Here is a 25,647-nt window from a genome sequence, read left to right on the forward strand (position 1 = left end):
CACAAGGGCCTTCTCAGACTCTACGATGTTCCACTCCCGGTTCCGCTGGTTGATGTAACTGTGGGTGAGTAAAAGGGTGAGTCAGTCAGTTGGGGAAGGAGGGAGGGAACCACTGACCCCTGACCCCTGACCCCGGAGCCTCATGCAGCCAGTGCAAGCACAGCATGTGCAAGGCCACGGGCTCACCTGATAACTGTGGCAAGGTCTGTGGGTCCAGGATAGGAGCCCAACCAAAACAGATCAGTAACACACCTGATGGCAGATATGTTCTTGGTCCGCTGGCGGTCCAGGGCCTCTGCCCGTTCCTCTAGCTCATTCAGCTGGTCTTGGATTTGTTTGGCCTTGTCCTGATCCCCCAGGTCCTCAGCCATGGCCTGCACAAGAGAGAAGTGTGAGTTTTTGGCTATGACTGGCTCTGTAACAAGTATCCCCTTACTTTCAGCACAGGCAAGACATAGCCAAGAGTTTTTGGCTATGACTGGCTCTGTAACAAGTATCCCCTTACTTTCAGCACAGGCAAGACATTTGTTCACTCAGTGAACAAATGACAGGAGATATGAAAGAACGCTGAAAACAAACTTTACAAATGCAAGGTATAATTCTTATTACAGTAACACCTTGTCATATAGCTATCTGGCTCTGGGCCCCCGGTTGCAGCGATATCTAACATTAACCTTGGAACCCAGGCCCCATGGGGCTGACTCACCCTAACAAGGCTCACCCCATCGTGATGTGAAGAATGGAAAGCCACCCACCTCAGCTGGGTTTGGCAGTATCATTTGTTCAGACCCAGTGCTCATATTACCCTGGGTTCTGTCTTATTACACACGAAACTAAAGGGACTTTCTAGAAAGTAAGGGGAACAGAACAGACACAATCAATTTCAATTTATAGAAAGGAAATGGCCAAGGGATGCTGCCTCACTGCTTGGAAAGCCCTGTGTTGCTTATGCTGGAGCCCAGCATTTCCCTCCCATCTTGCCACCACTAACTTAGCAGAGGACACACAAGTCTGATTTCTACACCTTTCAGGATGAGGAAAGAGGTTCAAATGCAAGTCCTCACCTTTTCCTTTAGCAGCTGAGTCTTCTTCATAGCATAGTTGGGTGGAGCTTTCCTGAACCTTTCTTTCTCTTTTACAATCTGTACCAGAGAGGAGATACCAGCAGTGAGGTATTCCTAAACTAGTTTTGTAGACAGGCTAAATGAGCCCATTTTGGAGGCAAGCAGCTAGTTAAGAGGGGGCTGCTCTTCCTACAGCAGTGTCATGCCCCAGAGAGAGAAAGCGAGTTCATTCCAAGGGATACTATGCTGCTTCCAGGGTCACGGAGATTCTTCTGGGACAGTCTGAAGGAACATGCACCAATAAACAGCAGCAGCCCAGGGACCTGGTACTGTAAGGCTAGCCACTGTCCAAGAGAACAGAGATCAAAGAATTTTACCAAAATGTTTTGGAGAAAGGAAACTCATGAAGGACCAAGCCTAGCAGAAAACAGATCCTTGAACTCTAAATACACGTCTTTACTCTAGGATTTCAAATGAGAGCGTATAGAGAAAATCTTAATGAATTATAAATAAAGTAGTAATATCAATATTCTCTCATCCTTATTCAATCCTTACGCAGAGTTAAACATATCAAGATATAGGGAAAGAAAAGAAAGTCATGATCTTCTCTAACACTGGTTCTTACTGAACCTCCAATCTCTGGGGTACCAGGTTTCTTACCTCTTCAATGTCCTGATCATTGAATTTATAATTAAGAGCTTCTTTAATAGACAATTCCTTCTTATTGATTTCATCTAGAGTAGGCAACTGCATGCCAGCAGAGAACATCTAGACCAAAACATGATAAAAGCTTATTAAGGGATTTTAGAGACTTTCTCAGGGTCTTCATGAACAATTGGTAGGTGCTATCTATCCACTTACCGCCTCTTTCCACTTCATGAATTCACTTTCAGTGAATTCCTGGTTTGAGACAAACTCTAGGCGGAACACTCGTTGGTCATTGCCATGCCTACATAAAAAAGAGAAAGCATCTCCAAGAATGGGTATGTTAACTGCAGTACCAGCAAAACAACCCTACCAGACTGTGAACCACCTATCTCTGTGGTTCTTAATCCTATCTGCCCCTTAGAATCATCTAGGAAGATCTAGAAATTCCAATCATCTAATCATCTAGGAAGATCTAAAAACTCTAATGCCAAAGCATCACTCTAGCTCAACTGAAACAGAATCTCTGGGAGTAGGAACCAGGCAATGAAATTAAACAAACAATACCTCCCAGGCTGTTTAATGGGCAGCCAGGATAAAGAATCACAGCTACCACTGGAAAAAAAAACAACAACAAAACGACTTGGCTAGTGCTTCAAAAGTCCATTTATAATAAAATGTTACAATCAACTGGCAGTGAGAATATGAAATACTATGTAGATATTTGAATGACAAGGAAATTCCATTCCTTAGAAAGAAACTGCTTTAAAAAAAATTTTTTTTTTAATGTTTACTTATTTATTTTTTTTGAGAGAGAGAGAGAGAGAGACAGAGTGAGAGTGGGGGAGAGGCAGAGAGAGAGGGAGACACAGAATCTGAAGCAGGCTCCAGGCTCTGAGCTGTCAGCACAGAGACCAACACGGGGCTCGAACTCACAAATTCTAAGATCATGACCTCAGCTGAAGTCCGATACTTACCCGACTGAGCTGCTCAGGTGCCCCCCAACTGGCCCTTTTCAAGAAGACCAGGAAAGATGACAGTGCCAGGAGAAGAGAATGGAGACCACAGAGACCAAATTAGGCCAGGCTACAGCTGGGTCTATTATCTGTTATTTTCGGTGATCCTGGCAAACTACTTCTATTCCTTTTCATATAGGGTCTCTAGAATTTTCAGGCTCTAAGAGGGCAGGGATTTTCATGTTTTTACTTTGTTTCTGCCTCTATCCTGATGCCCAGAACAGTGGCGGATAGCAAGCACTCAGCAAATATGTTACTGAAGAGAAACGAAGTCCTGAAAGGTGGCTTGACTTGTCAGAAGATGAGGTTAGTGACAGCCAGAAATAGAAGCAAGCCTCCTGACCACGGTCACCAAGGAAATGCCTGCAGGGCTCTGGGATGAGGGGAGCTTGACATTTTCCTTCTCTACGTCCCATCACGTCTTGTCCTGGATCTCCCCTGTGAGAGGGAGACACCCTACCTTTCCTTACGGGCAAAGGCAGAATATAAGTTTCCCCTCTAAGTCCCCACTGGGCACAACACAAATTTACTGTAACAAGAAACGTCACACTGGGAGAGAACAACAGCTCCAACAGGCAGTGCCTGTGCAGAGGCTGCCACCGCCGCACCTCCCCTACCGTAGCTGTAGCCCTTTGTTTGTTCTGGTGCCACCAAGCTGGTAGACCTTGGCGGTTTCCACAACACCCGTGATCTCAGCCACCTAAGTGAAAGGACAGAGACACCAGTTAAAAACAGACTCTTTCAGAGCTCTCCACACCACTCTCTCTGGCTCTCCTGACCTAACTACAAAGAGTGACCCTGCACTAAGAGGAGCCCACAGCTGCCAGACGTTCTGGGCACCTTCCTCAGGTTTACAACCCAGATGGCCAAGCACCAGGCGCCCCACGCACAGAGTGAGTGAGCGCCAGGAGAGGAGGTGGTTAGCCTGGCAGGGCCCATTAGGAGCTTCCCCTCTGACCCAGTCCTCCCTTACTAAGGGGATACACTTGGGATTTCAGAGGTCAGTGTTATCAATCAAACATGAAGACCATGGAGGTCAGTTTCTGTTTGTCAAGCTTTCCGGGATGTGGCATGGCTGCTGGTCCTCACAGAAGGAGGTAAACACATATTAAAACCATACAACCCAGGATAAAACAAACAAAAACAAAAAGAAAAAACATCAAACAGCTATGTTCCAGCCATCCAGATCACAGAAGCAGTGCCAGAACTCACAAAACCACCTCTATTAGGTCAGAGGGTGGTTTTTTGTGTTTTTGTTTTTAAACCTCAATATAATTCTGTTTCAGAAGTCTCTTGGTATGTAACATGGAAATTTTTCATTTATTTATTTTTCAAATGAACAAAGCTTCCAGATTATGTAACAACCAATGAATACTCCCTTCTTGCTGTTTCCCTTCTTGCTTTTATATGGAAGGGAAAGAAAATTATTCTAAATCCAAACCCCCCCCCACCCTTGGGCTCCAAAGACCGTCAATAGTTCATGAAGGATCTCTGGTCACCTCAGACTGTCATTATTCTATGGGCGTCTCAATTAGAGTCTATTTTCCCATCAAATGGTGGCATAAAAGTGACAGATCTGTGTCATTCAGCAGCTCTTATTCCAGTTGAGAATCATTATATTTAAAACACGGACAATTGTCCAGGAAAGAAACACCAACCCGGTAAACTGGTTTGCTGTTGTGGTTTCCAATGCCGATCCGTACAAAACATCCTGTGACAGTTTTAGCAAAGAAGGGCATGTGACACCAACGTTCCAGCTTATGCCGTGATAATCGAACCCGATTCAATTCCTCGGGTAAGGAGACGGGTTGTGATTTGGGAGGGATCTCTTCTTTCCTGTGAGGAATAAAGGACACTGAGAAAAGTGTTCCTCATAAAAACAGATCAAGATACATAAATACTACCAGTTTCTTAAGACTTGACTTGACCAAAGTACATGTGATTAACCACCGAAGAAATAAATGAAGCAACAGGAAAGAGTGGTAATAGAATCCTGTTCCTAATGGTACTGTGAACTGTCTTCAATGACGTGGTCATCCCAGATAACCTATCAGAGTAAGAAAACAAATGGAAGCTCCAAGACGGTCTGAGGATGACATGAAGTCAGTTCCTACCTGCCAGGCCCAGACAAAATGTCCAGGGGTGCAGTTAGCTAAGAGCCAAAGGCAGGAGCATATTTTTTGGGGAACTCAGCTCTGCAATTGAAGGTGCTAAACCAAATCAAAGTTCACCATCCAAACAAGACGATTTTGGAAACTACACTAAGCTTCTTCCCAAAGAACCCACCTAATCCTGACTACTAGACCAAAATATACACAGCTTACTCCTCTTCTTCATCAGATGACGATGTTCTGGATGAGCGGTCTGACTTTTCACTGGACTTGTCATCCTCTTCCTCTTCCTCATCATCAGAGTACACCTCACTGGTTTTTAATGGCTGTTTTTTAGCGAGGAGCTCGGCTAAAATCAAAGGGGAAATGTTTACCCATGTTCTCTCAATAAGAAACTGAAACATCTTTCATCCCTGAAAAAGAACTGGGACATGGAGCCCTGTCCTCTGTGGATTGCACTGTGATTACTTGGGTTATATACAGAGGCGAGTTAAACTAGAGTTAAATCATTCAGGCACAAGCCTCAACAGACAAAAAAAGGGGCTGGATGCTTGTTGCTAAGTGGCCAGAAAGCGTCACCAACTCTATGCACAGGTGTCTGTTATTACACTCAAGACACCTGAAGACGGGCAAGAAAGATGGGGAAAAATTTTATGATGTCTTTAGAGGGTCTTGGAGAAAAACTTTACTTTCAATTTAAAGTGGTCTTTTGTAACAACCCAAATGTCTGCACAGGGGAATGGCTGAATCACCTCTAGTACAGCCACCCAAATGGACCACTATGCAGCTATAAAAAAGGAACAAGCCATCACACTAAATCCTGAGTCAGAAAATATTTTTTGGAGGGGCAGACAGCAGATACTTTAGGTTTGTGCTTCATGGGGTCACTATTTCAACTACTCAACTTTGCAGCTGTAGATAAAAACCAGCTATAGATGGAGTGCCTGGGTGGTTCAGTCAGTTGAGCGCCAACTTCAGCTCAGGTCGTGATTTCATGGTTTGAGTTACAGCCCTGCACTGGGCTCACTGTTGTCAGCCCAGAGCCTGCTTCAAGTCTTCTTTCTATCTCCTTCTCTCTCTGCCCCTCCCTCGTTTGCACGCTCTCTCTCAAAAATAAACGAACATTAAAAAAAAAAAAAAAAAAAAAAGCAGCTACAAACAATTATGAAACAAATGGGCACTGCTGCTTTCCAATAAAATTCTATTTATAAAAATAGGTAGTCTAGGGGTGCCTGGCGGGCTCAGTCAGAGGAGCATGAGACTCTTGTTCTCAGGGTCATTAGTTTGAGCCCCATGTTGGGTGCAGAGATTACTGAAATAAAACTTGAAAAAAGCAAAACAGGGCACCTGGGTGGCTCAGTCGGTTGAGTATCTGACTTCAGTTCAGGTCACGATCTCACATTTTGTGAGTTCGAGCCCCAAGTTGGGCTCTGGGCCTGCTGAGGATGCTCTGTCCTCCTCTCTCTCCCTCTCTCTGCCCCTCCCCCGCTTGTACTCACTCTCTCAAAAAATCAATAAAACATGAAAAAAAGAAAAGTGACCTGAAACAGAAGGAAAAGAACTTTCAAAAACAAAACAAAACAAAACAAAACAAAACAAAACAAAACAGGTAGTCTACCAAACACCATGTGACATAAAAACTAAGGAATAACCTCTAAGATCTATAGTTAAGTGAAAAGAGCAAGGTAGAGGAAAGTATGTATGGTGAGCTACCATTAACTTAAGATGGAAGGTGAATCTGTGTTCTTTTATTTAAAAAAAAAAAAGGAAGTGGGGCGCCTGGGTGGCGCAGTCGGTTAAGCGTCCGACTTCAGCCAGGTCACGATCTCGCGGTCCGTGAGTTCGAGCCCCGCGTCAGGCTCTGGGCTGATGGCTCGGAGCCTGGAGCCTGTTTCCGATTCTGTGTCTCCCTCTCTCTCTGCCCCTCCCCCGTTCATGCTCTGTCTCTCTCTGTCCCAAAAATAAATAAAAAACGTTGAAAAAAAAAAATTAAAAAAAAAAAAAAAAAAAAGGAAGAATGTAAAAAAAATTTTTTAAGTGGTTGCCTGTTACAGAAGGGAGGCCAAGGGTGAAACAGAAAGGTATAGATGTTAAACTTCTTTGAATATACCTTGTTTAGTAGCTTTGACGCCTTGATTTGGAACCTTGTATTTCTTTCCTTCTTTCAAATTTTTTTTAGAGAGATAGCATGCACGTGAGTGGGAAGTGGGACAGAGGGAGAGAGAGAGAATCTTAAGCAGGCTCCATACTTAGTGTGGAGTCCGAAGTGGGACTCAATCCCATGACCCTGGGATCATGACCTGAGGAGAAATCAAGAGTAGGACGCTCAACCAACTGAGCCACCCAGGCACCTCCCACTTTTTTTTTTTTTTTTTTAAAGTAAGCTCTACACCCAACGTGGAGCAGGAACTCACAACCCTGAGATCAAGAGCCATGCTCTACTGACTGAGCCAGATAGGTGCCCCTAGAACCTTGTATTTCATGTAATCATGGAACAAAATAATAATAAAAAGTTACCTCTATGTATCACGAGCAAAATGAAATACAGTATTCAACTGATAGCACAATCACACAAATAGGAACTGTAACAGGTAACTTTATTTTTTTTTATTTTTATTTTTTTAAAATTTTTTCTTTTTAATTTTTTTTTTTAACGTTTATTTATTTTTGAGACAGAGAGAGACAGAGCATGAACGGGGGAGGGGCAGAGAGAGAGGGAGACACAGAATCGGAAGCAGGCTCCAGGCTCTGAGCCATCAGCCCAGAGCCCGACGTGGGGCTCGAACTCACGGACCATGAGATCGTGACCTGAGCTGAAGTCGGACGCTTAACCGACTGAGCCACCCAGGCGCCCCATGTAACAGGTAACTTTAAAATGAATTCAAAAGACAGACATATAGATCAATGAAATAGCCCAGAAAGAAAACCTTGCATATATGGTCAAGTGATTTACGACAAGGGTGTCAAAACCACTGAATGGGGTTGATACTTTTTGAAAAGTGGTGCTGGGAAAATTGGATATACCATGTGCAAAAAACCCAAAAAACCAAAAAAACAAAACAAAAAAACAAAACAGAAAGAAAAGAAAATGAAGTTAGATCCTTACTTTACACCATATGTGAATCAAAGGTAAATGTAAGAACTAAAACTATAAAATTTAGAAGAAAGCATAGGGGAAAGCTTCATGACCTTGGATTTGGCAATGATTTCTTAGATATGACACCAAAAACACAAGCAACAAAAGAAAAAAATTTAAGATAAATTATACTTCATCAAAATTAAAAACTGTATCCACTTAAGGATACCATCAAGAATAAAAAGAAACCGGGGAGCCTGGGTGGCTCAGTCGGTTAAGTGTCCGACTTCGGCTCAGGTCATGATCTCAAGGTCCTTGAGTTCGAGCCCCGTGTCGGGCTCTGTGCTGACGGCTCAGAGCCTGGAGCCTGCTTCGGATTCTGTGTCTCCCTCTCTCTCTGCCCCTCCCCCATTCATGCTCTGTCTCTCTCTGTCTCAAAAATAAATAAACATTAAAAAAAATTTTTAAAAAAAAAGAGTGAAAAGAAACCTAAAGAATGGAAGAAAATATTTGCAAATCATACATCTGATAAGGGATTAATATTCAAAACATTTGAAAAACTTACAACAAAAAACTAAGAACCTGATTAAAAAATGGGCAAAAAGGGTGCCTAGGTGGCTCAGTGGGTTAAGCATCTAACTCTTGTTTTTGGCTCAGTTCATGATCTCACAGGTTGTGAGATGGAGCCCTGGGCATGGACCCTGCTTGGGATTCTCTTTGCCTCTCCCCCATGCCCATGCTCTAAACAAAATGAAACAAAAAATGGATGAAGGACTTGAACAGACACTTTATCAAAAAAAGATACCCTAATGGTCAATAAGTGCATGAAAAGATGCTCAACAGCACTAATCATTACGAAAATGCAAATCAAAACCACAATGAAACACACATTTTTTATTTTTATTAAAAAAATTAAAAAAAATTTTTTTTGTTTTATTTATTTTTGAGAGACAGAGAGACTGAATGCGAGTGGGGAAGGGGCAGAGAAAGAGAGAGGGAGACACAGAATCCGAAGCAGGCTCCACGCCCGACACAGGGCTTGAACTCACAAGCTGTGAGATCATGACCTGAGACAAAGTCGGATGCTCAACCGAGCCACACAGGCACCCCCAAGAAATTTTTTTAATGTTTATTGATTTTTGAGAGGAAGAGAGAGAGCGCGAGCTGGGGAAGGGCAGTGAGAGAGGGAGACACAGAATTCAAAGCAGGCTCCAGGCTATGAGCTGTCAGCACAGAGCCTGACGTGAGGCTCAAACTCACAAACATCGACATTAGCTGAGCTGAAATCAGACGCTTAGCTGACTGAGCCACCCAGGTGCCCCTGAAATACCACTTTATACCCACTAAGATGGCTATATTCAGAAAGACAATCAAGTCCTGGTAAAGATGTGGAAAAAGTAGAACCTTTATACATTGCTGGTGGGAATGCAAAATGGTGAAGCCTCTTTGGAAAAGAGTCTGGCAGCTTCTCAAACATAGAGCTACCATATGCTTCAACAATTCTACTCGTAAGTAAATACCCAAGAGAAATGAAAACATATGTTTACCCAATGACTTATACTCAAGTGCTTACAGAAGCATTATTCTTAATAGTCAAAAAGTGGAAAGAACCCAAATGTTCATCAACAGGTGAATGGATAAACAAAATGCATATATTCATTAATGAATCAATGTATATTACAACATGAATAAATCTGGAAAAAATTATGCCAAGTGAAAAAAGCCAGACACAAAAGACTGTATGTCATAGGATTCTAATTATATGAAATGTCCAGAATAGGCAACTCTACAGAGACTGAAAGCCAATTACAGGTTGACTAAGACTGGGGAGTGATAGGTCTGGGGGTGGTGATGGCTAAATGATACGAGGTCTCTTTTTGGGGTAATGAAACATTGTAAAGTTTATGGAGTTTTATAGCACAGCTCTGTGAATATACTAAAAGCCACTGCCTGGTACACTTTAAATGAGTAAACAGTATACCACCTTTGTTATATCTCAATAACACAGTTATAAACAAAACAAAACAAAACAAACTTCTGCTTTCTGATTCTGAAATGGACTTATCAGTATGAAGCTCACAAGGATAAAATTTATCTTTTAAAAAAGATCCAACCTCTGTGTACTGAAAAGGCTTAGAAATCACCACCAACCCAGTAGCATGAGCACTCATGAGGAGCATAAGTGGGGGAGAGGGGGGAGAGGAGGGAGAGGAGGAGGAGGAGGGAGAGGGAGGGAGAGAGAGAGAGAGAGAGAATCTTATGCTGAGCATGGAGCCCGACGTGGGGCTTGATTCTACAACCTTGGGATCATGATCTTAGCTGAAATCAAGAGTCGGATGCTCAGCCTACTGAGCCACCCAGGTGACCCTAAGATGGGACAATTTGAGAATACATAATTGCAATGGATTAAAATACACAAAAGTATGTTTAAATCCATTAGTTCACAAGGATATTCAAAATAAGCAAACAAACCTCGTTGGTCACCTCTGGAAGTTGCTGAGGTACTATCTCAATCTGTTGAAAACTAGTAAATAAAGGGGGAGAAAAATCAACCATTTATTCTGCCTTTCCTATACAAAATGTACCTGATGATAACTAAAGAGCTGATGAGAAGTTTACAGAGGTAAGTGAAGAAAGAAGACAATAAATGAAGAAAGAATAACAGATTAGAATATCATTATTTTGTAACTCATAATGAATTAAAACATCTAGGTAATGATTATCAGTGGCTGTGGGGAAAGAATGTACGACTATTTCCAATTCTTCACCCTTCTCTGTACCCATGCCCTTTGCCATATGTCTTGATAGTCCTCCCAGCCATTAATGATGGGCCTGGTCATGTGACATGCTTTGGCCAATAAAACATGCACACACCTGACACTGTGTCTGCCAATTCCAAGTCTAAGGTCTTAAGAAGCATCTCATGTTTCTGCCTGCCCCTATTACACTTCTGCCATCACCATAAGAAGAATGTGCCCTAGGTATCATCATCATGAGAAAAATGTGCCCGAGGTCAGAGGAAAAACAGATAGGTATAACAGACCTGGTCCCAACCTGCAGCCTGGAGACAATCCAGGCTAACTTGTACATCAGGCAACCCTCTCCTGAACTGCAGATGCATGAGCAGGAGCAAATGAGTACTTACGAGTTTGGAATAGTCTTTCATTTCACATTATTGTGGTAAAAGCTAAGTGATAGAGCTGGTAATATCATAAAATGAGACACAATCAGATATTATGTGTCTCCTGATGGAAGAATGTAGCACCACCTAAAACTTAGCCTTCCCCCAAAAAACAAAAACAGACACAGAGCAAGTCTGAATTTGTCCAGTTTTCTAACTAGAAATTACAGGAAATTCAAGAGATTAGAGCAATGCATTTAATACCACCGATGGGATGTACCCAACATCTGAGAAACTATAGAACAAATGACCTAGTTTCTTCAAAATAGGCTGCAAGGGGGAAAAAAAAGAGATGTATAGGAATATCTATACAGATTAAGTGACTTCAGGGACATATTCACAAATCACAATGTGTGGATTTTGTTTAAGATCCTGATTCAAACAACCAAATTCGTATTAATGATATAACAACTGAGAAATTTGAACACTGACTAGATAATTGAGAATACTGAGAGTCACTGTTACTATTTTTTACATGTGATAAGGATATTGTAGTATGCTTAAAACAAGAGTCTTTATCTTTTAAAGCCACATATGGAAATATTTATGGGTGAAATACAATGATGCTGTGATTTACTTCAAAATAACCCAATAAAAGAGGGGAGTATAGATTTAACAAGATTGGTGATGAGTTGATTGTTGAAGCTGGATGATGGGTTCATGGAGGTTCATTATACTATTCTCTGTATGTGTTCAGCATTTTCCATAATAAAAAGCTAAAACAGGGGGCGCCTGGGTGGCTCAGTCGGTTAAGTGTCCAACACCTGCTCAGGTCCTGACCTCATGGTTTGTGAATTCGAGCCCAGCATTGAGCTCTCTGTTGTCAGTGGGATTCTGCTTGGGATCTTCTGTCTTCCTCTCTCTATCCCTCCCCCCCGGTTCTCTCTTTCTTTCTCTCTCTCAAATTAAAAAAAAAAAAAAAAGCTAAAAAGGGGGGGTGTCCTAAAAGGGGGAGACATAAAAATGGGCACCAAAAAGTCAAATCATACAATGAGAGACACAAAGTAGCCATTACAACATTTTCCCCACTGACCTGTTCTGTTCTTTCGTTTTTCTCGCTCTGCTTTTAGCTCTTCCATGGCTTGAGATTTCTTATCTAGTTTCTCATCCCGTTTGGAACGCCGTTCCTTGTTGTGGGATGTTACCTGGGAAGGGAAAAATATGTAGGATGGCTCTTTTTATTAATAGCTAATGACAACATTCTCTATACCTAACGATTAATCATTCCGTTTTCCAATGTGAATCTATACTGGCTCTAGAAACTGAAGCTTGTTTAAGGGGAGAGAGCATCCCCTAGTGGAAAAAGAGAATAGAGCAGTAAAATCAGCCCCCGTCTTACCTGCCCGACAATCAGAAAACCTAAGAATTATAGAAATAAACACTTTCTGGAAGGACGCTCTAGATCACAGCTAATATTTTTTTTTTACACTGTCAACAAAGCTTTTTGTGATGAATGTAGAGACGACTAATTTTCACAGCTACATTTATTACCAAGTCCAGGATGACATACACCTGAGTGAACATCATAACCAATCTGGCTACCTGGGACAGGACATTTATCAACTTTCCCTTAAGGGATGCCCACCCAGCAGTGAGTTCCTTTTTTAAACGCAGACTTGAGTAAACAATTCCTGAGGAATTGAACAGCATAGCTAATGGTGAAATGGTATGTCCAGAGATTAATGAACCTATAAGATGAAGACAAGTCTTGCACTAATTGAACTAGGCTGATTTATATAAAACCATTAAAAAAAATAAAACCATCTTTTACATACACACACACTCAAAGCAGAGGTTTATTTTTTGGGTAAGCAAGAACCACTGAATTTCCTACCTGAGATTCTTGAATCTGTGTCAGCTTTTTCTTTTCCTGCTCCTCTTCTTGTTTTTTCTTTTTTTCTTTCTTTTCTTTCTTTTTGGCTGTTTTTAGTTTTTTCCTGATTTCAAATCTGGTTAAAAGGTATTTGGTTTTTAGATGGCAATGAAATATTTACAAAAACTGATTTCTATTAGATACGAGAAAGGAACTACTAAGGGGGAAGGAGTTAAACTTTCGGTTTCCTCCAAGAAAACTCCAATGTTCCTCATAAGTACATTAAAAATATTGAACCTAAGTACACCAAACATAGTTCAAAGCATTAAGTTGGAATAGACTTAAAATCAGAGAAAATATTTAGGATACTGTTGTATCCTGTTGGTAACACATAGCTCTTCTTCAACCTTCACATAACAGTTGATTTCTGGATAAGTGTAATGATGTCCTATTGGAAACAGAATGAAACCACAGAGAGCCACTGTCAAATTTTAAAGGTGTTCAGGAAAAGGCTGTATCTTAAAAACACCATTCTTGGGATGCCTGGCTGGCCTAGTCAGTAGAGCGTGAGACTCTTGATCTCCGGGTTGTAAGTTCAAGCCCTATGTTGAGTATGAAGATTACTTAAAAACAAAATCTTTAAACAAAAACAAAAGCAAGGGGTGCTTTGGTGGCTCATTTGGTTGAGTGTCCGCCCCTTTATTTTGGCTCAGGTCTGGTTGTCACAGTTTGTGAGTTCGAGGCCCCACATTGCGTTCTGTGCTGACAGTGCAGAACGCTGCTTGGGATTGTCTGTCTCTCTCTCTCAAAAATAAATAAACCTTAAAAAAGGGGGGCGCAAAAAAACCCCACCACTTTCCATCTTTCATTAGGAAAAATGCCACAACGCCACCTCCATACCAGCAAACATAATGAATAAGCATCCTGTTGTCTTTAACAAATGGTAATCTAGGCTCCTTTCCTATAACAAAAATCAGGCTTTTATAAAACAAAACTATTTTTTTGTACGTAAATGTAAGGAACATTATGGAAGGAATAAAGGAATATAAAAAACACTAAACTCTTTCCATAACCCTTTAAAATAACCCCGTCAATTTTTTAACTTAATTTTTAACACAGTACACAAATTTCTTTTGTTATGTCCTTTTCATTCATAATTAAGGCTGTTAATGTACTTTTATAAGGGAATATAAAAGAGAACTGTTAATGAATTTACTGCTTAAGATTCTCTTTCTCTCTTCCTCTGCCCCTCCTCCACTCATACACTCTGAGGTGTGTGTACACATGCTCTCTCTCAAAAAAATAAATAAAAAAAATTAAAAAAAAAAAAAGAAGATGGTGGCCGGCTGGCTCAATTGGTAGAGCACGTGACTCCTATCTCAGGGTTGTGAGGTCAAGCCCCATGTTGGGTATAGAGCTTACTTGAAGAGGAAGAAGAGGAGGAGGAAGAGGAGGAAGAAGAGGAGGAGGAAGAGGAGGAGAAAGAGGATGAGAATGAGGAAGAGGAAGAGGAGGAGGAGGAGGAGGAGGAGGAGGAGGAGGAGGAGGAGGAGAAGGAGGAGAAAGATTTCAAATCAGTAACTTAACCTGTACCTTAACAGAGTGGAAAAAGAAGAGCAAACTAAATGTAAACCAGGCAGAAAAAAAGAATTAATAAAGATTATGGCAGGAATTAATGAAACATGGAATTGGAGTACAATAGAGATAATCAATGAAACCAGAAGTTGACTATTTGAAAAGATCAACAAAACTGATAAACCTTTATCTAAATTGGCACAGATAAAACGACAGAAGATTCAAATTACTAAAATCAGGTATGAAACAAGAGACAACACCATCAACCATACAGAAATAAAAAAGATACCATAAGGGAACACTATGCACAACTGTATGGCAACAGTAGGTAATTTGGATGGAATGGGAAAAATCTCTAGAAAGCCAAAAACCATCAAAACCGATTCAAGAAAAAAACAGAAAAATCTAGACTAATCTGTAATAAGAGACTGAAATAGTAATTTTAAAACTTCCCACAAAGAAAAGCTTATGCCCACATGGTGTCCCTGAAGAATCCTCCTAAACATTTAAAAAAAGAATTAACACCAATTCTTCACAAACTCTTTCAAAAAAAAAAGAAGAGGAAACACTTCTCAAATCATTCTGTGAGGCCGGTATTACCCTGACACCAAAATGAGACAATGACATTAAAAGAAAAGTATAGCTTAATATCTCTTACGAATACTGACATAAAACTCAACAAAACAGCAGAAAATGAAACCCAGCAACTTATAAAAAGGATGACATACCATGACCAAGTGGGATTTATCCCAGATATGCAAGGTTGATTCAACATAAGAAAATCAATCATTGTAATATATCGATTATTAATAAAGCACAAAAATTTCGCAACTATCTCAACAGACCCAGAAAATATTTTTGACAAAATCCAACAACCTGTCTTGATAAAAACTCTCAACAAACTAGGAGTAGAAGGAAACTTCCTCAAATGGACAAAAGCCATCTATGAGAAACCCACAGGTAATATAACACTTAATGATGAAACACTGAACGCTTTCCACCATAGATCAGGAATAAGACAAGGATGCTCTCACTCTTCCTCCTCAACATGATACAGGAGGACAAGAAAAATAAAAGGAATTCATATTTGAAAGGAAGAAATAAAATTTATTTTTAAAAATTAATTTTAATGTCTTAATATTTATTTTTGAGAGAGAGAGAGAGAGAGAGATAGAGAGGGAGAGAGAGGGATAAAGTGTGAGCAGGGGAGGGGCAGAGAGACAGAGAGACAGAGAATCCAAAGCAGGTTCCAGGCTCGCAGCTGTCAGCACAGAGCCTGACTCAGGGCTGAAACTCACAAACTGTGAGATCATGACCTAAGCTGAAATTGGACCGTTAACCAACTGAGCCACCCAGAAGCCCCCAAATTTATCTTTTTTTGCAGATAACATGATCTTATGTATAGAAAACCTAAAGGAATCTACTAAAAACTAATAAATGATCTCAGCAAGTTTGGAAGGGGAAGGATCAATATACAATAATTAACTGTATTTCTATATATTACAAGGAGCAATCTGAAAATGAAACAAAGAAAACAATTCAATTTATAATAGCATCCAAAAGAATACAACATTTAGGAATAAACTTAACAAGTGCTAGCCTTCTACACCAAAAACTGTAAAACAGTGTTTAAAGAAATTAAAGAATACCTAAATAAGTAGAAAGATACCAGGTTCATGGAAAGAGTTAATATTGTTAGGATGGCAACATTTCCAAATTTGATATATATACAGATTCAACACAATTTCCCAACTGTAAAAATCCCAACTGCTTTTTTCACTTTTGCAGAAATGGACAAGCTGATATTACATATTTCATATGGAAATGCAAAGGGCCCCACATAGCCAAAACAATTTTGAAAAAGAAAAGCAAAGTTGGAGGACTCACACTTCCCAAGTTAAAAATGGACCACACGGCTATGGCTACAGTAAACAAAACCATGTAAGACAGACATATAGATAAAAAGAATAGAACTGAGAGGTAACAAATAAACCTATATATGTAAGGACTGATTTTTGAAAAGTGTGTCAAGACTGTGGAAAGGAAGAGTCTCTTCAAGTGGTATTGAGACTAACTGGATGCCTAGATGCCAAAGAATAAAACTGGATGCCTACCTCACAACACATAAAAAAATGATCTAAAAATGGATCAATGATCTAAAACTCTAAGACTTTTGGGGCGCCTGGGTGGCTCAGTCCGTTGAGCGTCGGAGTTTGGCTTGGGTCATTGTCTCACAGTTTATGAGTTCAAGCCCCACACTCGGGCTCCCTGCTGTCAGCACAGAGCCTTTTATGCTACCTACACACCCTTAAAAATTTTTTTAAAAGAGGCAGCCCTACAATAGGTGAAGAACCTAACAAGGATCTCATTACTGAACAGAGGATCTCACTACTGGTGCTGTTGGTTATAAAGTGGGATGCTAATGGTGTTTACATATAAAGATCGTTATTAAGATTAAATGAGATCCACATAAAAACTTATTAAGTGAAAAGGAGAAAGTTACTGAGTTACACCACTGCACTGTCATATAGCTAAACAAATGAACTACAAAAAAAAAAATCTCAATTTTCTGTGTATGGCTCTGAGCTTCCATCTTATTTATCATTTCTGTAAACATTTCCTCTAGTCACTAAAAAAAGGCACTGACTCAGTCAATTGCCTCATTCATATAAGGTGAAAAATATAAAAACCAAGCTGGAGATAAGCCACCCCTTACTCTCGAGTTACTATGTGATTTTAATATAGGGCTTTGATGGCCTTATAGAAGACCCTCTGCTCTCTACTGTAAAGAAATACAAACTTTAAGTCATCCCTAACCATCTGGGCAATTCCAGCAGTTTCTTCTGTCCTGTTTGTTCCAAAACAGGTAACCTCAGAAGCATTTATACTCAAAACAAATGTCTATTACTTGCAGCTGACTGAAAGCCAAACATTCTTGCTTAGGATAACTTACTATACTTAATATGGTCTCCACAAGGGAACCCAGGCTCCCAGATGAAATGGAACTAACTGCTATCAGAACAAATTCTGTTTTTCTTTCATGACATTAAGTAGGCAGAAAAGGTTCCTACTTCTGAGGACAATTTTATCTCTAGAGACAAAAAGCACGTTTATTTCTTTAAAAAAAATTTTTTTAAGTAATCTCTACACCCAACATGGGGCTTGAACTCACAACCCCGAGATCAAGAGTCACATGCTCCACTGACTGAGACAGCCAGGCGCCCCAAAGCATGTTTATTTTTACCGTGAGATTCTTTTATGAGATAAGGAAGAACTTTTACCATTTAAATAAGGCAAAAGTAATTCAGAAAACAACGAAGCAGCTTTTGACTATCAAAAAGCAATTTAATGTTTGAGACTTTAAACAAAAATACATAAACCATGCTGAAAAGATGATCAGATATGTAACTCACAAATCATAAGAAGTTCTAAGTCTTGAATCCTGGGATGATGGGCTGCAAATGTGAATTTTGGAGAATTATTTTATCATTAAGAAGTCACAACCTTACCTTTTTTTCAACACCTCCCTCTTCTCTATGCGGTTGAACAGTTCTTGCTCTCGCTCCTTCTCTGTCATCTGCTCCAGACGGGCCCTGTCTTCCTCATCACCCATGAGGTCTTCTCCATAGCCATCATGGAACTCTTCATCTTCTGAAGAAGAGTCTGAATCTGAACTGGAGGAGGAGCTGTTGCTATCAGAGTCTGACACTTCACCTACAAGGCCGAAACGCAAGATTAGGTTATGCTACAGAAGACTAGGGCCACACAGGGGAACCCCCCCCCCCCCCCAACCCAGTGTTGATAATCACTATCACCTCTGCTTTCTTCTTTTTTTTAATGATTTTTTTTTTTAACGTTTATTTTTATTTTTGAGACAGAGAGAGACAGAGCATGAACGGGGGAGGGTCAGAGAGAGAGGGAGACACAGAATTCAAAACAGGCTCCAGGCTCTGAGCTGTCAGCACAGAGCCCGACGCGGGGCTCGAACTCACGGACCGCGAGATCATGACCCGAGCTGAAGTCGGACGTTTAACCAACTAAGCCAGACAGGTGCCTCATATGCCATTGAATCTTTGAAGAGTATAAGCCTGAACTATCTAAGAAAATTCTGTGAGGTGATAACGAAAATACTGTCTATCTGAACAGAAGCCACGTGTGGCTACTGAGCAATTGAAATATGGCTAGTACAACTCATTGAAAAACTCAATTTTAAATTTTATTTAATTTTTAACTAATTCAAATTTAAATAAATTCTGTTGTCAAATGTTCTCCAACTTGGGCTGGCTGGTTTCAACAACAAACTATTCAGGTTACGAATTTTTGGCAATAATCCATAAGTGATTTTTAAAGTATCTTTTTAAAATATTTCATCAGGAAGCACCTGACATATGTTTGTTCTATTAGTAGTGGCAGTAATTTGGATTACTTGGTTAGGTAGTATCCCCCAGATTTTTTCCTTTGTAAAGGCACCCTTTTCTCCTTTGAAGTTAAGAAGATACTTTGAGACTGTGTAAACAGCTTGTTCTCCAACAAACTTTCATCCAGTGGTTTTAATACTCACAATTCTTAAGTAAAGCAATTGTTACCATGATGGTTGAAAAACAGTGATCTTCTATCATTTCTTCTACATCTATTAGTTAGTATTAAAAAAATTCAGTGTTTTAATGAGTCATGACACTGGTGAATTCCCAATGAAACTGGATCTTGACAGGATAAGTGGTGATGGAAAAAGGCAGTATACATTACAAATGAGTATAAAGTTAAACTAGCAATTTAATAAGAACTCTGCTTGACTCAATTTGATCAAACCTTCACAGGCATGTGCTTAAAACCAGGTTGGACTAATTCTATACAAGCCAGTTTGTACATACATGTTATTTCTTAAAAGAAATGTAAAGTTTATCATTCTAGTCTTGGAACAAGTTCACCTTCATTCTAGTATTAGCAAAAATTCTGCACTTGATTTCAAAATAAGAACATTAAAAAATTTTTTTTTAATCTTTATTTATTTTTTAGAGAGAAAGAGAGAGAAAGCAGGGGAGGGGCAGAGAGAGAGGGAGACAGAATCTGAAGCAGGCTCCAGGCTCTAAGCTATCAGCACAGAACCCGACACAGGGCTTGAACTCATGGACTGTGAGATCTTGACCTGAGCTGAAGTAGGACACTCAACCAACTGAGCCACCCAGGTGCCTCAAGAACATTTTTTTTTTTTTTTTTTCAAACAGAGTTTGTATCTGGTTCAGGGATTTTTCTCCCTGGCCAGACTATGCACGTGTAAAGGAAAAGAAATGAAAGGGGCGCCTGGGAGGCTCAGTCGGTTAAGTGTCTGACTTCAGCTCAGGTCATGATCTCGCTGTCTGTGGGTTCAAGCCCCGCATTGGGCTCTGTGCAGACAGCTCAGAGCCTGGAGCCTGCTTCGGATTCTATGTCTCCCATTCTCTCTGCCCTCTCCCGCTCTGCTCTGTCTCTGTCTCTCAAAAATAAAAAACATTAGAAAGGGGAATACACTCAGGGTAAAGTGGGTTGAGACTCTAATGCAGGAAGTCCTCATAGGTTTCCTGGATGGGCTTCAGGGGTCTCACTAACCCTTTGGAATTGTATCTGTTTTCCTTGCTTCATTCAGATTCTCAAAGGATCCATGACCACTGAAAAGGTTATGGACCACTGCAATAAAGACAGGGGCGATGAGGGGTGCCTGGGTGGCTCAGTCGGTTAAGCGTTCAACTTTGGCTCAGGTCACGATCTTGCGGTCTGTGAGTTCGAGCCCCGCGTCGGGCTCTGTGCTGACAGCTCAGAGCCTGGAGCCTGCTTCAGATTCTGTGTCTTCCTCTCTCTCTGACCCTTCCCCGTTCATGCTCTGTCTCTGTCTCAAAAATAAATAAACGTTAAAAAAAAAAAAAAGACAGGGGCGATGCTGTAATGCAGGCCCCTTTCCCCCCCATTTCTGACTCTGTAGCTTCAACCTGGCAAGAGTGGGGGTTCACCCCCAGGTCTGGGCTGCTTGGCTCACCTTCCTCAGGGGCTGAGCTCTCAGCAGAACTGTCTTTATCCGAACTGCCTGAGGAAGCAGTTTTGTTGGCTTGTTTCTTCATGGTTCCTTTCTTCTCTATTTTTCTGGCCTTTCCTTTCTTCTTATTTTTATTGCTCCCAAATGTCCACTACAAGCAGAAAAGAAAAAGGAAAACTGAAACAGGCACTTTATTGGGAAAAGCTAGAAAAGTCAAGAGTTGAGTCTCTGATATTCATCAAAATGATTACAAGAGTCTCTACTATTTTTGACCCAAAACAAATATACTTTATATGAAGAACGGTATGGATTTTTGAAACCCTGGTTTTAAAACTTCAGAACTCCCAATTTGTAATTTCTGAGAGATAGTAGATAACGGATATAATCAACATAAAATTTAAGTAATGTTATTTTTTTTAAATCACAACAGAAACACAAAGATGTGAAACTTAGGGCAAATCAACTGAACTAACTAAGTTGGTACAAAACACAGCTTCTAATGCTTCCTGTGGCAGAGAGGGAAGTAATTGCTAGGGGCTGGTATGTGCGGGTTTTATACACAGGATGGTTTAATTCTGGAATGGGTCCCAGGAAGGCAGGGAATAAAGCTTGTTAGCAGGAGAAAACTGTACAAAGCACAGAAAGGATAAGGGCCGATCCCTGGCATGGATGGGAGCACTGGTACCAACTGCAAGGAGGCAGAGAGTAGATTGTTAAATACATATACATGTGTTTATTTTTCTTTTTTCAACCTCAATATATAACACTACAACATGATGTTTAAATTGTATCATCCACAGGAGATGTTACGTCTAAATAGAAGGATCTTGAAATTTGTGTTATCAAATAACAGGCAGGTAATACACAATTACCACAAGGCCAATAAAATTGCCTTCATCAAGCACTTTAATTATAAAAGGACTATGTGATTACTTTAAAAATTCACAAATACTATTTGGTTATGTTAAACCATACCTCTTTATTTTATGTACTACAAAAAATAATCCTTGTCTTTCCAGCATCACATTGAATAGATCCGGTATTAATATAAAATGTCTACGTTTACTATTTAACAAAGTCTTTGCTTCTTCTATAATGTAATCATAAATTAATCTCCTACCTCACAACAGTTAAGATCAGAAGTAAATTTATTTTGGAGGTGTATTTTGGGGGCAGGGGGAGGGATAGTTCTGATGGTGTTTCCATCTTAGAAATATTGCTGTGGGTGCCTGGGTGGCTCAGCTGGTTAAGCACTGGACTCCTGATTTCAGCTCAGGACATGATCTCATGGTTTGTGAGACAGAAACCAGCACTGGGCTTTGAGCTGAAAGCGCATGTGTTTGCTCTCGCTCTCAAAAATAAACAAACTTAGAAAGAAAGAAAGAAAGAAAGAAAGAAAGAAAGAAAGAAAGAAAGGAAGGAAGGAAGGAAGAAAGAAAGAAAAACGTTCCTTCTCAGCTATTCTTTTTTTTTTTTTTAATATGTATTTATTTTTGGGAGAGTGCAAGTGGGGGAGGGGCAGAGAGAAAGGGATAGAGGATCAGAAGCGAGCTCTGTACTGACAAGGTGACAGCAGTGAGCTGGGTGTGAGCCTCGAACTTATGAACTGTGAAATCATGACCTGAGCCGAAGTCGGATGCTCAACTGACTAAGCCACCCAGGTGCCTCCTTTATGAGCTATTCGTAAGAACCCACACACTGCCAGACTAAAATATTGTGAAGGGGATTTTAATCTTTTGATTTTTTGTTTTAATTTACCCTCATTTTAATTGCTACTTATTTGTGTACTTAAGAGTTAGGAAGAAGGGAAAAGTGGGGGTAAAAAACCCAGCCACATGTTCTAGAATGATATATTAAACGAATGGACAGCAACTCTCCTTTAGAAGTGAATTTACCTCTCAAGCTTTAACATTTCAACACCTACATCACTATTTAGAAAGAAATCCCAATGCTTCTCCTCTGAAGCCTACTTTTCAACCATTTCACATTTTAATCACTCAAGGAAGATAATTTTTAGGTCAGTGTGAAAGAATCCAAAAGAGGCCAAAGGGTTCAATTTCTTAGTTAACTGAGTTAAAATGTATCAACTTCCTATGCTGACAATATGTATCTTTCTACAGGCAATAATGCATAAAACACCTTTTGTACTGTCTTTGGTTATAAGAAATAGCACAACAACAAACATAATAGGTAGTCAATATTTATTGGTTAGTTATGAAACCTCTTCCAGTGTCTTGGCCCTTTGTACTTCTACCACTGAGAATATGAAGAGGCTGAGAGGGTAAAGGTTAGCTACCAACATCACACATGTGTTAAGGGTGGCTAGGTCTTGGGGCACCTGGGTGGCTCAATCAGTTAAGTAACCAACTCTTGATTTCAGCTCAGGTCATAATGTCGTGGTTCATGAGAGCAAACCCCCTATTGGGCTCTGCACTGACACCGTGCAGCCTTCTTGGGATTCTCTCTCCCTCTGCCTCACTCTACCCCTCCCTGGCTTGAGCACACGTGCACATTCTCTCAAAAATAAAAAAGTAAATATTACCAAAAAAAATAGAAGAAAATAAAATGTTTTCACTTAAAAAGGGCTTTCCTGACCTGGCTAAACCTGAGCAAGCAAAGGGAACCTCGTTTTTTTCCTTCCTACAATTTCAAAAGAAGTGAGACAATAAAGCGACCTCATCTCCCATGACGCTGACTCAACAGGGTCTGTCATGCCACTGGCGAACAACCAAGTTCATTTATATGTGACAGGGTTTTAGGGGAACTGTAATAACATAGGTGACTTTACTTTAAAAGGTACAAATTCTAGGGGCGCCTGAGTGGCTCAGTTGGTTAAGATCTGGCTCTTGATTTCAGCTCAGGTCATGATCTCACAGTCATGAGATTAAGCCTGTCAGGCTCCGTGCTGATAGCATGAAGCCTGCTTAAGATTCTCTCTCTCCCTTTCCCTATGCTCCTCCCCTGCCGATGTGTGTGCAAGCTCTCTCTCAAAAAAAAAAAAAAAGAAAAAAAAGAAAAAAAGATTTTTTTTTCAAAGAACACAAATTCTTACAAATGTGCCTTTCAGGACTGAGAGGCTGGACTAAGGTGTTTGTATATTTACTTTCTAAAAAAGTATCCAATTTTCGATAAATCTTTAAAATCGAATTTTAGGGGCACCTGGGTGGCTCAGTCGGTTAAGCGTCCGACTTCGGCTCAGGTCATGATCTCACGGTTCATGGGTTCGAGCCCCGCGTCGGGCTCTGTGCTGACAGCTCAGAGTCTGGAACCTGTTTCAGATTCTGTGTCTCCCTCTCTCTGTGCCCTTCCCCCGCTTGCACTCTGTCTCTCTCTGTCTCAAAAATAAATAAACATTAAAAAATTTTTTTAAATTAAAAAAAATAAATAAATAAAATCGAATTTTATTTTGGGGTACCTGGGTGGCTCAGTCAGTTAAGTGTCTGACTTCAGCTCAGGTCATGATGTCACGGTTTGTGAGTTTGAGCCCCGCATCAGGTTCCGTGCTGACAGCTCAGAGCCTGAAGCCTACTTCGGATTCTGTGTCTCCCTCTCTCTCTGCCCCTCCCCTGTTCATGCTCTGTCTCTCAAAAATAAATAAAGATTAATAAGAAAAAAAATTTTAAACCTATTTATTTTATTTGAGAAAGAGAGACAGCACGAGTGGGGAAAAGGTGGAGGTGTGGGGGAGGAGAGAGAGGGAGAGAATCCTAAGCAGGCTCCATGCCACCTGGCCAGCACAGAGCCTGACTGGGGCTCAAACCCAAAAAAACCACAAGATCATGACCTGAGCTGAAACCAAGAGTCCAACCCTCAACTGACTGAGCCACTTAGGAGCCCCAAAATCTAATTTTAAAAACAATGTATGTTCATTATATGAACGTTTGAATACATAGGAAAGCATTTTTAAAGTTAAAAAAAAAAAAAAGAAAAAAAACAACAAAAAACACTTGTAGTTCACCACCCAAAGATAAACAATCACTTAAAATCTGGGGGCGAGTCTCATTATTACTCATGTATTATTATTTCATAGAGAAAGACTTCAAATGAGTTCCAATAATCTTCCAAAGATTTTTTTTTTTTCTGGAGAATAGATCACATTTATTTTTGTTATTTTATTTTATTTTGATTCCAGTATAGTTAACATACAGTGGTATATTAGTTTCAGATCACATTTGTCATATTTTACATTTACTCTCATAAACCACAGGTTCCTGAATGTTTCCGGTCTAAGCACCTATTTAAAATATTTACTCAGCATCTCTTCTCCCAAGATCACAGTCTCTGATAAACCATAAAGGACAGTGTCAAGGCTTATGGCAAACAACATCAACAACAGCAACATCTGTATTTTTTTAATACAGAAATATCTTAATCCAGTTATATCGCCCAGAGATTGCTCCCCTGTCCCTGCAAAAGCCTTACTCTGTTGACTCTAAGACAGAAGGAATATTCTTTCACTGTCAGAGTGTGGTAGGTAGTAAATGGAAGTCTAAAGAGTAAAGGACAGGATTAAAAGGGATACTTTTAGGCTTTCCCCATCCAGCAGAGAGTACAGGAAATGATGAGGCATTTTAAAATTTGTTTTGGGAACTGTGACTCTGCTGAAAGGCAGGCTCTGCTCTGACCCTAAAAATGCCCTAAAATGGGGGCGCCTGGGTGGCTCAGTCGGTTAAGCGTCCGACTTCGGCTCAGGTCACGATCTCGCGGTCCGTGAGTTCGAGCCCCGCGTCAGGCTCTGGGCTGACAGCTCAGAGCCTGGAGCCTGCTTCAGATTCTGTGTCTCCCTCTCATTCTGACCCTCCCCCATTCATGCTCTGTCTCTCTCTGTCTCAAAAATAAATAAATAAAAAAAATTAAAAAAAAAAAAAAATGCCCTAAAATGCACCACACAGAAGGCAAGAACGAGAAGATGAATTCCTGCTGATGGGCATCTGAGTACAAAGGCCAGGGCACCCCCCCCAGTGACAGGTGCTCAGAAACAATCTGGGAAAGGGCAAGGATATATATGTTACCAGTCAGGACTGTCATATACATGACTTCCTGTTCTCTCAGGCATTCTACATGGAGGTGGGCTGACACACACCACCAAGAAAGCATCATGTATGCAGGCAGTCAAGAAAACCTAAAACAGAGACTGGAATGAAGGTGTTTTCTTAACT

The 25,647-nt window shown here is 40.4% G+C and overlaps 1 protein-coding gene across 1 annotated transcript in view; it reads right to left on the reverse strand.

The window, feature by feature from the left end:
* The window catches only part of RTF1 (RTF1 homolog, Paf1/RNA polymerase II complex component), a 50,926-nt gene that overhangs the window by 4,574 nt on the left and 20,705 nt on the right, over nt 1-25,647 (reverse strand). The window contains exons 3-14 of the mRNA XM_019442502.2: nt 20,492-20,639; nt 17,991-18,195; nt 12,928-13,042; nt 12,127-12,238; nt 5,050-5,185; nt 4,384-4,561; nt 3,343-3,425; nt 1,926-2,013; nt 1,725-1,832; nt 1,065-1,142; nt 253-374; nt 1-58 (exon numbers count right to left, since the gene is read on the reverse strand). Coding sequence (XP_019298047.1) covers nt 1-58; nt 253-374; nt 1,065-1,142; nt 1,725-1,832; nt 1,926-2,013; nt 3,343-3,425; nt 4,384-4,561; nt 5,050-5,185; nt 12,127-12,238; nt 12,928-13,042; nt 17,991-18,195; nt 20,492-20,639 — 1,431 coding nt within the window. The remainder of the gene's footprint in view (nt 59-252; nt 375-1,064; nt 1,143-1,724; nt 1,833-1,925; nt 2,014-3,342; nt 3,426-4,383; nt 4,562-5,049; nt 5,186-12,126; nt 12,239-12,927; nt 13,043-17,990; nt 18,196-20,491; nt 20,640-25,647) is intronic.

Source organism: Panthera pardus, unplaced genomic scaffold (assembly GCF_024362965.1).
Source record: "Panthera pardus isolate Hobbes unplaced genomic scaffold, ASM2436296v1 HiC_scaffold_24, whole genome shotgun sequence".
Taxonomy (NCBI): Eukaryota; Metazoa; Chordata; class Mammalia; order Carnivora; family Felidae; genus Panthera; species Panthera pardus.